The sequence below is a fragment of the Nansenia antarctica genome, assembly GCF_963989245.1.
Source record: "Nansenia antarctica genome assembly, chromosome: 16".
In the NCBI taxonomy this organism is placed as follows: domain Eukaryota; kingdom Metazoa; phylum Chordata; class Actinopteri; order Argentiniformes; family Microstomatidae; genus Nansenia; species Nansenia antarctica.
The window spans coordinates 20,677,798-20,691,058 of NC_137686.1; the positions used below are offsets into that span (position 1 = coordinate 20,677,798).

At 47.4% G+C, this 13,261-nt stretch overlaps 1 protein-coding gene across 2 annotated transcripts in view; it reads left to right on the forward strand.

The window, feature by feature from the left end:
• The window catches only part of gnal2 (guanine nucleotide binding protein (G protein), alpha activating activity polypeptide, olfactory type 2), a gene marked incomplete at both ends in the record, with an annotated part of 32,292 nt that overhangs the window by 17,636 nt on the left and 1,395 nt on the right, over positions 1 to 13,261 (forward strand). For both annotated transcript variants that reach the window (XM_080546746.1, XM_080546747.1), the window contains 5 exons: positions 11,557 to 11,611; positions 11,733 to 11,806; positions 12,219 to 12,277; positions 12,696 to 12,816; positions 13,129 to 13,259. In XM_080546746.1, the coding sequence (XP_080402872.1) occupies positions 11,557 to 11,611; positions 11,733 to 11,806; positions 12,219 to 12,277; positions 12,696 to 12,816; positions 13,129 to 13,259 (440 nt within the window). The remainder of the gene's footprint in view (positions 1 to 11,556; positions 11,612 to 11,732; positions 11,807 to 12,218; positions 12,278 to 12,695; positions 12,817 to 13,128; positions 13,260 to 13,261) is intronic.

Genomic DNA, 13,261 nt, shown 5'->3' on the forward strand with positions numbered 1-13,261 from the left:
TGGGGCTGGGATGGGGCTGGGGATGGAGCTGGGGATGGGGCTAGGGATGGGGCTGGGGATGGGGCTGGGATGGAGCTGGGGATGGGGCTGGGGATGGGGCTGGGGATGGGGCTAGGGTGCCGCTGGGGATGGGGATGGGGACATGGAGCTGGGGATGGAGCTGGGGATGGGGCTAGGATGGGGCTGGGGATGGGGATGGGGACATGGAGCTGGGGATGGAGCTGGGGATGGGGCTAGGATGGGGCTGGGGATGGAGCTGGGGATGGGGCTAGGGATGGGGCTGGGATGGGCCTGGGGATGGAGTGGGGATGGGGCTAGGGATGGGGCTGGGGATGGGGCTGGGGATGGGGCTGGGGATGGGGCTAGGGATGGGGCTAGGGATGGGGCTGGGGATGGGGATGGGGCTGGGGATGGGGCTGGGCTGGGGCTGGGATTGGGCTGGGATGGGGCTTGGGCTGGGGCTGGGATGGCGATGGGGATGGCGATGGGGCTGGGGATGGGGCTGGGGTGTAGTGGTGGTCACGGGACTCTGTCACCAGCCTGGGGGCCACTGACACAGTCATCTGGGGCAGTAACGCACAAAGAATGGCGGGCATTGTCACTCAGCCCCGGCCCCTGGAGGGCCTAGAGAAACAGAGGGACTACGCTTCACAAACACTGGCTCTCCTCAATAAGGACCCTCTTCTGTTCATGGAAGAGCCGGAGAGAGCGATATTTATACACCGGCTGCATGTCACTGTTGCTTTTTCCTGTCACATTTTAATTTATTTTATTTGTTCATATCATATGTTGGGTGTCTTTTTATGCCCTCGACATGAGACGAGGGGTTGATAGAGTCGGGATGGTGAGGTTCTTGATTGTATGCCGACATTTTAAAGTTTGTTGAGTTTGTTCAGCGCGTCGTGTATACATTTTTGGTTCTGTTGCCATGTCGGCTACATTTGACCATTGAAGATATCTGATTATGTTCTGAGTAGTTTCACAACCCGCCTATTTTAGGGTTACGGTCAATATGGAATATCAGTATCGTCTAGGTTTATTAGGCTAAATTCATGAACAATAATGGTATTGTAAATGTACCAACTTGCTATTTTACTGTTTGTAGGTTATGCACTGTAAACGTTGCGTCAAAACCTTTAATAGAGTTTTTGTTTCGTCCAGATTAACAAAAAGCTTTGTGTCACTTGCGGAAATCAGATGACCTGCCGTCAGCTGACTGAGGCATATTCAAAGGAGGCACTATGAAAGTGTGTGTGTGTGTGTGTGTGTGTGTGTGTGTGTGTGTGTGTGTGTGTGTGTGTGTGTGTGTGTGTGTGTGCGCGCATCGTTTCTGAGAAGGAGCGAGGAATCATTATGCTCTCAACTCGACTGTAGGCCCTCCTAGATGATATAACATCATCCTGGGAGCCCATAGGGACGACGGAGACAGAAAAACGCTGTCCTTAAGTTTGTTGGAGCCCCCATTGGGACCGCAATCTCCCCTGTCCTTTCTCTCCAGAGTCGTCTGATACAGAGGATGTTTCGTAGCACTTGTGGATCCCAACATGAGGCTCTTATGAAACACAGTAAAGGTTCTTACCGTACAGTTTCTACAAATATAATACCCTTGTACCGTACAGTAGATCTACAGACGGGCGAGATGAGACAGATGTGGTTTAATCTATAGATTTCAGCATGGTGGTGCTCTCTGGGTTTAGTTTTGACCTCATGGTGTGGTACATGAAAAGGATTATCAAAAATGAGATTTGAGTAACATTTTATAGGGTTGGCCAAGGGGGTCAACAGATTGTTTCTGGCATTTCTCTATCGAAGCAATACATGTGTGTGTCTCTTCCTATGCTATGAATAGGCTACAAGTGGAGACTTCTATATTTGAACTGTATTTCTTATTCTATGGTTTTCATCCCAGACTGTAGGTACTTCTGTTGGTTATTGGCTAGGCTATGTCACAAGATTACATTTATTTTTTAAATTTGGTTTCTAGAGACCAGGGGCCTGCAAAGCCATGACAACGTGAAATTGATTATGTAGATGATCAGATTGCGAGCTATTTTTATTGCGGTGGGGGGAAAAAAAACTTATAATAGATAGACTTTCAGCATCTTTACCCAGAAATAGTTGTAATGCTTTGCACAGATATCAGTAACCTAAATCTTTCATTTATCCACTGTCCTTCCTGGCTAAATGACAGCACCCACACAACACCAGTGGCACACAAATACTCTGTGTAACCTCATCATTTTGGAAATACAGATGTTATTTTATTTTCACTGCTTATGCTTTCCCTACCTTTCGTCTTTCTTCTTGATTGGTCCATAGCCTACATTATTGTATGTATTTGGTAGTATAAGTGAAAATACATTATATTTGTAATCTATAATCTCAACAATGTAAACCAGCTTCTTTAATGCACAAAGCTGTGTCTGTGTCTGTGGCTGTGTCTGTGTGTTGTGACGAGGTAGAACAGTGGGTATGATAACATAGACCTAACCCTGTCCAAGGACAGACAGACACATAGTATGGGGAGAGGCTGGTGAATGGCGGATATCTGTCAGTCTGTAACAGTGTGCTGTTACACACACACACACACACACACACACACACACACACGCTGCCCTGGAGTGTGAAGGCATTGACTGCTGGAGGACAGCAGTGGCGCTGCAGGTTCCCTGCACAGAGATTGTGGCATGGTCGTCCGTAGCTCACCCCCCTCCACGGAGGCTCCCCCCCCCTCCCCTTCCCCCCCCCCCTCCCCTTCCCCCTCCCTCCCCCCACCCCCCCTTAGAGCTTATGTAAACTAGCTGTGGAGCCGGGGCAAGCTGGGGCTATTTTTAGCAGCAGTACTGCAGAGCAGAAACTGGCGGAGGGTCACGTGTGCACAGCCGAATCAAAGGGAGTATCCCGGCAATGCGCTGTAAACAAAGGAAGGTCAGCAGCAGAAGGTGAGACACAAAACGCCTCTGTGTGTGTTTTGTGTGTGCGTGTTGCCAGGCCTTACCTGTACTGTAATGTGCTGACACAAAACATATATATATATATATATACACACCCACACACACACACACACACACACACACACACATATACATACACATACAAGAGCACACACTTGATGTGTTTGTGTTCACACACATTTACTCAGCGACAAGCGGAACAGAAATAAACCCTTTCACTCATTCTTTCAGTGCAGTCATTCACAGCGACAGCGCCTGCGAGAAACAGAGGAAACGGAATTGATCAAAGACCAGTTTGACACGCGAGCAGCAGACATTTTGCTGTATAATCATGACTGGGTCTCCCAGCCCCCATCGTCCCTCACTGTTGGATCAACCTATCAGAGAGCCTCGCTCAGACCAAGGCACGCTCGATTCATCAAAACAACCATGACCATTTGTATTAGCAGCAACATTAGCATTAGCTATACTATACTATACATCAGATGGGATTTTAGACCCCTCTAGTAGTGTGTCCATTTTAGTTTGGCTGCCTGGCTCCGGTGGTGTAAAACATTTAAGAACACTGAAGATAGAAATGTAATTTATAGAGCTGAGATGACTCCTTCGTCTACACCACTGACACCCATACCTGTTCTACACACCACACTTCTATCTGAACGTCCTGTGACGTTCCAGCCTCCTGAACAACGCTCTAGGTTTAGCCTCCTGTGGTCTCTCCTGCCAGGCTAGCCGCTAGTCACCGCCACAGCCGGCCACACCCAGACCAGTGGTCCTCACTGTTCCACCTCTAGACCAGTGGTCCTCACTGTTCCACCTCCAGACCAGTGGTCCTCACTGTTCCACCTCTAGACCAGTGGTCCTCACTGTTCCACCTCTAGACCAGTGGTCCCCACTGTTCCACCTCTAGACCAGTCGTCCTCACTGTTCCACCTCTAGACCAGTGGTCCTCACTGTTCCACCTCTAGACCAGTGGTCCCCACTGTTCCACCTCTAGACCAGTGGTCCCCACTGTTCCACCTCTAGACCAGTGGTCCTCACTGTTCCACACCCAGACCACTGTTCCTCTATTGGTCAAACAAGCCTCAACTTTCACCTTGTCTGGAATGCGGTCCGAGGGGGCACACAGGGCTATTTTTAGAATCCTTTATATTTTGCCCTGACGGTGGTTTGTTGACAGAGACAGTTTGAGCTAGCTTGTTGGGGAGGTTTCACCAGACCAGGACAGATGAGCTAGCAAGCTAACTAATGGATGTAAACAATTGGGGTCAAGTCAGGGTAACTGGCTGTAGGAGGCGGCTCATCTTTTCAGACCAGTAGGATTATCACGATGACCATGAATCCTTAATCTGTAACCTGCTCTCTCCATCCTGTTGTGTCCGTGTCCTCATATTGGTAACCAATTAAATCAGTTTCCCCCCTCTTACCCTTGCATGGAGAGCGCGAGTGCTCCTGGAATGTAACGTCACTATCTGGAAGTGGAGCCATTTCCTCCTCAGAGAGATTATACTACACTACCACGCCATTAGTATGCTGAGCAATTTTGGTCACAACCCGTTTCCTTGACCTTATGAATCTTTATGCCCATATGTGGCCTATTTTACACATATTACTGTTTCCCCTCAATCTGTTCTTTTGGATGTTTTGTTTTGATTGCTGAAGTGTTTCATGTAATATGAAGGTCTTATTGACTGGTTTGTAGTTTTGAAAATCGTAATCAGTCGTTACCATGGTTAAGCTCTAACAACCTCATGTAACCTTTAGTTGTTCATGCATGCAATCTTTTTATCCATAAATATATCATACGCTTGAGACTCTAGATTATGTGTAACTTGCCCTTATATACCGTAAATATATATCTTATTATGCGTACACGCACGCAGCCACACATGCACGTGCATATGCACTCTCTCTCTCTCTCTCTCTCTCTCTCTCTCTCTCTCTCTCTCTCTCTCGCGCGCGCGCTCTCTTGCTCTCTCTCTAATTCACGCACACACATCGAGGGGGGGGCACACCAGATACATGAGAATCTCCTCTGCTCTGTGTGCTCAGATCTGGGCTGTGTAAATGTATGGAAGTCTGGCAATGGAAGGATACAAGTATGGCCTGGCTTAGGAAGAGACGAGAGGAGTGGTATCGACCGACTGGGGTTGCCATGGGAACCCAGCTGCTAAAAGCAGCCAGGGTCAGTGGAAGAGAGCTGTTTTTTGTGGAAGGAGCGAAGGGATGCCACCTGGAGGCCAGCTCCGGTACTACACAAACAGTATTGCAATGGCACACACGCACACGCACACACACACACACACACAGCTTCAGCAGGGTTATTGTCAACTACATAGCGACTTGTGGGACTACTGGTTATTAATCTCTCTCTGTTGGTCAACAACTGGTTGAACTGAGGAAGGCAGCTGGGTTGTTGACCCACAGAGTCACAGGGGGACGTAGCAGCAGGGCTGAGGCGGTGGAGGGAGAGGCCTCTCCCTGGTACTGGACAAACCTACAGTTACTTCTTGAGGCCAGATCCTTAGTCCTCCCTCCACATTTTCAGTTGAGCAGACCCAGAGCCAGGTTGAGGCTTATGTAATACACAGATACAATAGACTCAGTCTCATATTGACTATTGGTTATTGAGTTCTGATTAGGGAAATGAGGAAAAGCTCATTTTCAGCTGGTCAATGTTTCAGCTTCCACACCGGAACAATCTATTGGCCTTGAGGTTGCAGCCGTTTATGGGTGAGAGTTCAGCTGGGAACCTCCTTGATATACCGCAGTCTCTCCTTCCTTTTTTTCGACAAGTTTATGCAGTGAATGAAAGCTGACCTACTGATGTTTAGTCTTGATTGTTATTGTAAGACATTTAGGTATAAAGGGTTTGATTAAAAACATGTCCGCTAACTTTTTTTGTCGATTAGATTTGCATGTAAGAGTCCTAAAAACTGACTTGTTTGAGACTGTGTAGATTTGTATTTCTCCACAAACTCTGGCCAAGTCAAGGTAGCTTCAACGACGGATTGGAGAGTGTTATTCTAGGCAGAGCTGATGTAATGCTCCCCGTAGACATTTAACAGAGACATGTAAACGTTACAATTTATCTTCCATTTTTATACAACACCTTTCAGAACCGAGGCTGAATGCTCTGGAGAGTGTATTCATGGACTTGAAGTAAAGCAGGTACTTATGTTTACACAGTATTGGGGTTTGACTTTCAGGAGTGTCTCCGTTCCGGGTGCTATATTTAGGAAGCACCCACAGAGCCGTTGATGGATTTGTCTAGTTTCAGGTCCTTTTCTAAAACTGGTGAATGTATCTGTCGGGATAGGAGGGTTCAACCTCGGCTCACATCTTTCCACCAGGTGACACAGACAAAAGATGAGCGTTGCGTTTCAGCTTTGTCTTGTCCGTAGAAGTGTTTTCAACGCCTTTTTAAATTATTAGTAAAACTGAATCACCGAATGTCTTGACTTGAACGTTTAGGAAATGAAACGAATGCAGGAAACCATGTTTCACTAATTGTACGGTGTTTGTGGACCACACACAAACAGTTGAGATACTGGCACCTATGTTTAGATAAATGTTATGTAGGTATCAAAAGAAGGACAGTTTAAATGTGGGCCTAGCTAAGTAAGTTATATTTACTCCTAAATGGCTTTGAATTTAAATATTGCGGTCGCAAATCCATGTAATAGAGAGTGTGTAATGGTTTGGCACCCCCAGCCGTGTGTTTTTAAATGGCAACCGTGGTGAAGTTGGGAGGCTAAAGTGAGTTGCTGCACTGGGCTATTATGCTGGGCAGAGCCGGTCAAAATATGGAAACTATTGATCCCCCCCCTCTCTCCACTGCTAATTAAAGATGGTCTACTATTTGTAAAAAGTCAACCCAATTATCAAATGAGCACATGAGGCTAGGCGGGCTGTCATTGACATGAAGGTTGTCTGTCTGTGGAAGCCTGTTTCCTAGTGCCTCTAACATCTAACAGCCACGCAACCGGGGACTTTTTTACTGGTTTTGATAGCGTTTCCTTGTGTTCCGTCAACGGTTCGGATTTTTTTGACAATCGGTTCCCTTTTTCACCAGATGAATCATGCCCAAACTCGCTCTCGCAATGGGGTGGTGGGGGTGGGGTTGGGAGGGGGGTGGGGGGGCAGATTCTCTGGAAATGAATGCAACATGTTGGTTATGTACACAGTATGATGATTCGGATCATCTCAAAAGTTAGCCTCCGGATATCCTGCTGAGCCAAGGCCTTTGTCAGTGAACGGGTCTGCCTGTTTGTTTGTTTCCCAGTTTTGTTGCTTTGCCTTGTTTGTTTGTTGGGTGCTCCGTAACTACGAGAGAGCGACCTAACCAGACGGAGTACCCTAAACTGCTCAGCAGCTCTGCTCTGCTGCTGCTTCGTCTTTGGTGGAGGAGCCCCTCTGGACCTGGGTGACCCATGTCCCCAAGCCCCAACGCTGAGCGCTTTACTGTCCGTCCCCCCCGTCCCCCCCCCCTCTCTCTCTCTCTCTCTCTCTCTCTCACCCTCCCTCAATCGCTCTCCCCCCCTCCTCTCCTCCCTCTCTCTCTCCCTCCCCTCCCCCCCCTCTCTCTCTCTCTCCCCCATCCCTCCCCCCCTCTCATTGTGCACAGAGTGCTCCATGGGCCGCGCCACATGTGACCTGCACCACGTGGGGCTGCAGTGCAGGAGTGCTGGGCTGGCCCGGAGGCCCTGCAGCCTCAACTGGCCCTCATACATACACAGAGAGAGTCAGGGACACCAGGCCAAAGCAATGCTCACAGAGAGAGAGACCAGACCAAAGCAATGCACACAGAGAGAGAGACCAGGCCAAAGCAATGCTCACAGAGAGACCAGACCAAAGCAATGCACAGAGAGAGAGACCAGGCCAAAGCAATGCACAGAGAGAGAGAGAGACCAGACCAAAGCAATGCACAGAGAGAGAGAGAGAGACCAGACCAAAGCAATGCTCACAGAGAGAGAGACCAGGCCAAAGCAATGCACACAGAGAGACCAGACCAAAGCAATGCACAGAGAGAGAGAGAGAGAGAGACCAGGCCAAAGCAATGCACACAGAGAGAGAGACCAGACCAAAGCAATGCACAGAGAGAGAGACCAGACCAAAGCAATGCACACAGAGAGAGAGACCAGGCCAAAGCAATGCACAGAGAGAGACCAGACCAAAGCAATGCTCACAGAGAGAGAGAGACCAGACCAAAGCAATGCACACAGAGAGACCAGACCAAAGCAATGCTCACAGAGAGAGAGACCAGACCAAAGCAATGCACACACAGAGAGAGAGACCAGGCCAAAGCAATGCACAGAGAGAGAGACCAGACCAAAGCAATGCACACAGAGAGAGAGACCAGACCAAAGCAATGCTCACACAGAGAGAGAGAGAGAGAGACAAGGCCAAAGCAATGCACACAGAGAGAGAGACCAGACCAAAGCAATGCACACAGAGCGAGAGACCAGACCAAAGCAATGCTCACAGAGAGAGAGAGAGAGAGACCAGACCAAAGCAATGCACACAGAGAGAGAGAGAGACCAGGCCAAAGCAATGCACATAGAGAGAGAGACCAGGCCAAAGCAAGGCCCAGCTGAAATGCAGAAAAGAAAGAGAGAGAGAGACTCTAGGGGAGGTTGGCTAGAACTCAGACAGGTACTAAGGTGAAATAACTCATCTGCATAGTGAAAGAGTGGCCTGAGCACAGATAAAGGGAGTGCCCATAGATAAGAGAGAGAGAAGCTAGCCCATTCACAGACAGACTGGTCCACTGTCAACGCAGGGACACAAGATTGGATTCAGTTGTTGTCCAATGGTGAAAAGATCTAGGTTAAACCCAGACAGACCACTACATCCTACAGACGTGGTCTGGATGGACCTGCAACTAGTCACCTCTATTTATAGTTACCCCACCAGAGAAACTAGGCCTACCATCTGGAAATTGTACCAGACCCTTTATAAGTCTATGTCTGGAAGGACACTCGATAATCAATGTTATCTTTTTTTGGCCTTTCCTGGAGCAGCTTGTTGTGGCTGAGTAGAGAGCCTATCTTTGGCTCCCCAGCTCTCCACCAATAGCACTTGTCACATGGCAGTCACAGAACACGGGGTAATTATAACCTACGTTTCTGCAAAGAAGACTGACTAAAAATACCGCACATTGTTGCAGCGATGGGGCACAAGCTGTGTGTGTGTGTCTGTGTGTGTGTGTGTGTGTGTCTGTGTGTGTGTGTGTGTGTGTGTGTCTGTGTGTGTCTGTGTGTCTGTCTGTGTCTGTGTGTGCGTGTCTGTGTGTGTCTGTGTGTGTGTGTGTCTGTGTGTGTGTGTCTGTGTGTCTGTCTGTGTGTCTGTCTGTGTGTGTGTCTGTGCGTGTCTGTGTGTGTGTGTCTGTGTCTGTGTCTGTGTGTGTCTGTGTGTGTGTGCGTGTCCATCCAGGCTTTTGGCTGCTTCGGAAACCTCCAGTACTCTACCCCGTTTTTCTTCGATCCAGGTCACAGCACATGGTGTGCAGGCTTTTGTTCCAGCACAATACTAACACGTCAGACTCAATTAGTCAGACTCCACCGAGGGCTTGATGATCCACTGATTTTGTGGGCATCAGGTGCAAGTACTGGGCTGGATCAAAAGCGTGCACAGCCTGTGGGTCCTCAGCACCCAGGATATACTGCAAGAACACGAGTCACGACCCAGACCAAGACCATCTCTGGCCTGCTGTCCTGTCCCCATCTGTCACAACAAGGCAGAGGGAGGTTCATTCATGTAGGAGGTCGTACTATGGGTTCAGCACGTGTGGCAGCAGACTTTCAAGCCTATGCAGAGTTCGGAGATTGATGTGTAGATCGTTAAAGCCACACACGGTTTGCAACTGGAAACATTGCTTGGTTTCATTTGAATTTTGGGGGTTTGTTTGTGGCCTATATATAAACTCTGGAAGAAAAATAAAAGAGACCACCTCAAATTGTTCTGAAATCAGCATTTATGGCAGCCATTCCATTCCAGTGTCTGTTGAATTCCAACACAGGCACACCTCATTCTATTTAGTGAGGAAAAGCATAAAAACCACTGCTGTGGTCATCACTGTCCTCTTGCAATAGGACCAGCTGGATGGCAAAAACAGTGCTATTAGTACCTCAAAAGTAATTGGAATCCAAAAAATAACTATGGACCATGAGAGCTGTTAACTATTGACCAAAAGAGTGGAAAAGAAACGTTTTGAGTGGAGAAACGCTTCCATCCATAAAATATAAAAGATGGCCGTTCATAAGAACATGGTTAAGCAGCAGACATTGGGGACAACAAAGCTACGACTGGCAGAGGGCTAACACTACTCTCCACCGCCAACGCTTTCCAATGTCACTCAACGACAATAGGATGACATCAGGTGACCTATAAAAAATAATGGCAAACGGCAGGTGGGGTGAAGTGCACGGTGAGGACGGCTCGGAACAGGCTCCTAGGGGCAGGGCCGAAGACGTGCAAAGTGGGGAAAAAAACTTTCCTCAACGAGAGCCAGACATGACAATATTTTAATTTGGAATTTGGGAGATTTTTTTTTTCTGTAGTTTATAGAACAAATCAATATTGTTCATGACACTCAAACGAATACCTATATAAGAATATAAATAATAAAACCAGAGAAACCTATAATTTTGCGGTGGTCTCTGATTTTTTTTTACCAGAGCTGTATATATGCATGCCGTGCCAAACAGATGAGATGATTCCTTTGAGCTGGGCCCTCGTACGTTGCCAGGCTGTTGCTCAGGCTCGATCACTGGGAATGGGATGAACAGCCGTGTGGGGCCCTATGGCCTGGAAGCAGAATGTCAGTGAATGTACATAGCTAATATATGTTTTTATTAATATTCATGTAGCCTACATACTGTATATGTTGTTGTTGTTGTTGTTGTTGTTGTGAGTGTGTCTGGCCAGGGGCCTGGTTGGTATGTAGGCTATATGACGGTGCAGGCCAGGCAGGCCTCCTCTCTGTCCTCATCCTGGGCCTTGCCTGGGTGATCTTGCTGTGCTGCAGGAGAGGCGAGAAGAGAGAGGAGAGGGAAGCACGGCCCTGCCTTGCTTCCTAGCCTGCACATGCCTCACTCTGTAGTGGAGAGGCAGCGGCAGCAACAGCAAGCCATCTAACCTCCACAATAACCGGCTTATGTAATCGCTCCAACAAGAGACAGACAAAAATAGCTCAGCCTGAGCAGACCTGCCCTCTAGTGGTCAGATGCCGTACTGATGTTGCACCCAAACCACCATGACGCGAGAATCAGACATGGCGTCTGACCGAATCCCCTTCAGTACGTTGTCGAACTGTACACAATAGTGGAGCTTGTTTCAGTTATATAATCCTAAATCTTGGCGTTTTTTATTGTATACTTCCAACCCCTCCTAAAAGGACAGCTTGCTTGGAAAATGTCTTCTGTTCTTTTTTCCTAGAGCTGGCTGAGACAGTGGTCATAAGGCCTCTCTATGCTATCGGCCTCCCTGGGTAACAGGATTTTCCCAGCTGATGTGTGTGAACCCTCTTCTTTCACGGTTTCCCTGAATGACATTTAGGGTTAATGTCATTCACTTTTTTCCTGTGTGTTTCCCGTTGCAGTTTCCTGGACAGAATTGACTCGGTGAGACAGAGTGACTATACCCCGACAGATCAGGTACCCCAAAGCCTCTATGTCGAAATCCCTTTAATTATTTGTATGCACCCCAATGTGTTCTGTACACTTTGCTGTCATTGAATCAGACATGTGACACATGCCCTTTGACCTCCCTTCTTAGGACTTGCTACGCTGCAGAGTGTTAACTTCAGGGATTTTTGAGACGAGATTCCAAGTAGACAAGGTCAACTTTCAGTAAGTCTCTCTTTCTTGTCAAGCAAATCACATGATGATGATGATGATGATGATAATGATGATGATGATGACAATAATATTGACGATACGCCCTCATACTCAGAAATTCATAGCTGGATTTCTTTGTTGCCTGTCGTGATCTTTTTAGAGAGTTGACTATAATTATGAAATGTTTATGTGGACTATCTAAACTGTGACAGATTTATATGAATAAGCATGCATTAATAACTAAGAGATGAAAATATATTTAATACAGGTTATATGACTGGCCCTTGTGCTTGTAGACATACTTGGCTGTTTGTCGCCAGAGCTAGTTTCCCAATATGTCCACAGGAGGGAGCCGTTGTCATCACAGCCAGTCTTACATGATGTTTCTGTGTGACCTAATATTCTGTCTCCTCCTCCTCCTCAGTATGTTTGATGTTGGAGGCCAGAGAGACGAGAGGAGGAAATGGATCCAGTGCTTTAATGGTGAGTTGGTGTGTGTGTGTGTGTGTGTGTGTGTGCGTGTGCGTGTGTGTGCGTGTGCGCACATGTGTGAGAAGAACGTATGTAAAGTTCTGAATTCTTCATAGCAAACCATTGCCACTTTCTTGTAAGAGGTGTCGCGTGAGTGCGTGCGTTAGTGGATAGGATGTTTCAAAGCGTCTGGGGTAGTGGTGGTCTAGTGGATAGTGAGTTGGACTTGTGATCGGAAGGTTGTGAGTTCAAATCCCGCCTGAAACCACACCACTACTAGTGTGCCCTTGAGTAAGGCACTTAGCCCTCAGTTACTCCAGGGGGAATGTCCCTGTAATTCGTAATTGTAAATCGCTTTGGATTAAAAGCGTCTGCTAAATGGCAAAATTAATTAAATTAATCAAAGCGCCTTCGTCTCATCCTCTGGTAGATGTCACTGCTATCATCTTCGTGGTTGCGAGCAGCAGCTACAACATGGTAATAAGGGAAGACAACAACACCAACCGGCTACGAGAAGCCTTGGATCTCTTCCGCAGTATTTGGAATAACAGGTACGTCAACGGCTTAGCACACCGTAGGTCCTTCACATTGGATCTGTGTGTTCTCTCAGTAACAGTTCTAGTCCACTTTAGGAGTTTCGGGGAGGCTGGAGGAGGCAGAAATCGGAAGACGGGCACATTGTACATTGTAATACGTGGTGTTTTACACCATTCCTCATTCCATTCCATTGCATTTACAATGAGTCTGTTCTCCGGTTTCTACCTCCACCCATGTCCCCTGGCTGAGTGACAGGTCAAGTCTGCTTTAGTCTTTTCTAACGGTTTGTTTGTTTGTTTGCTTGTTTGTTTGTGCTTGTCTTCCAGATGGTTACGCACTATATCAGTCATATTATTCCTCAACAAGCAGGACATGTTGGCTGAGAAAGTATTAGCTGGAAAATCCAAAATAGAAGACTACTTCCCTGAATATGCTCGCTACACCATACCAAATGAAGGT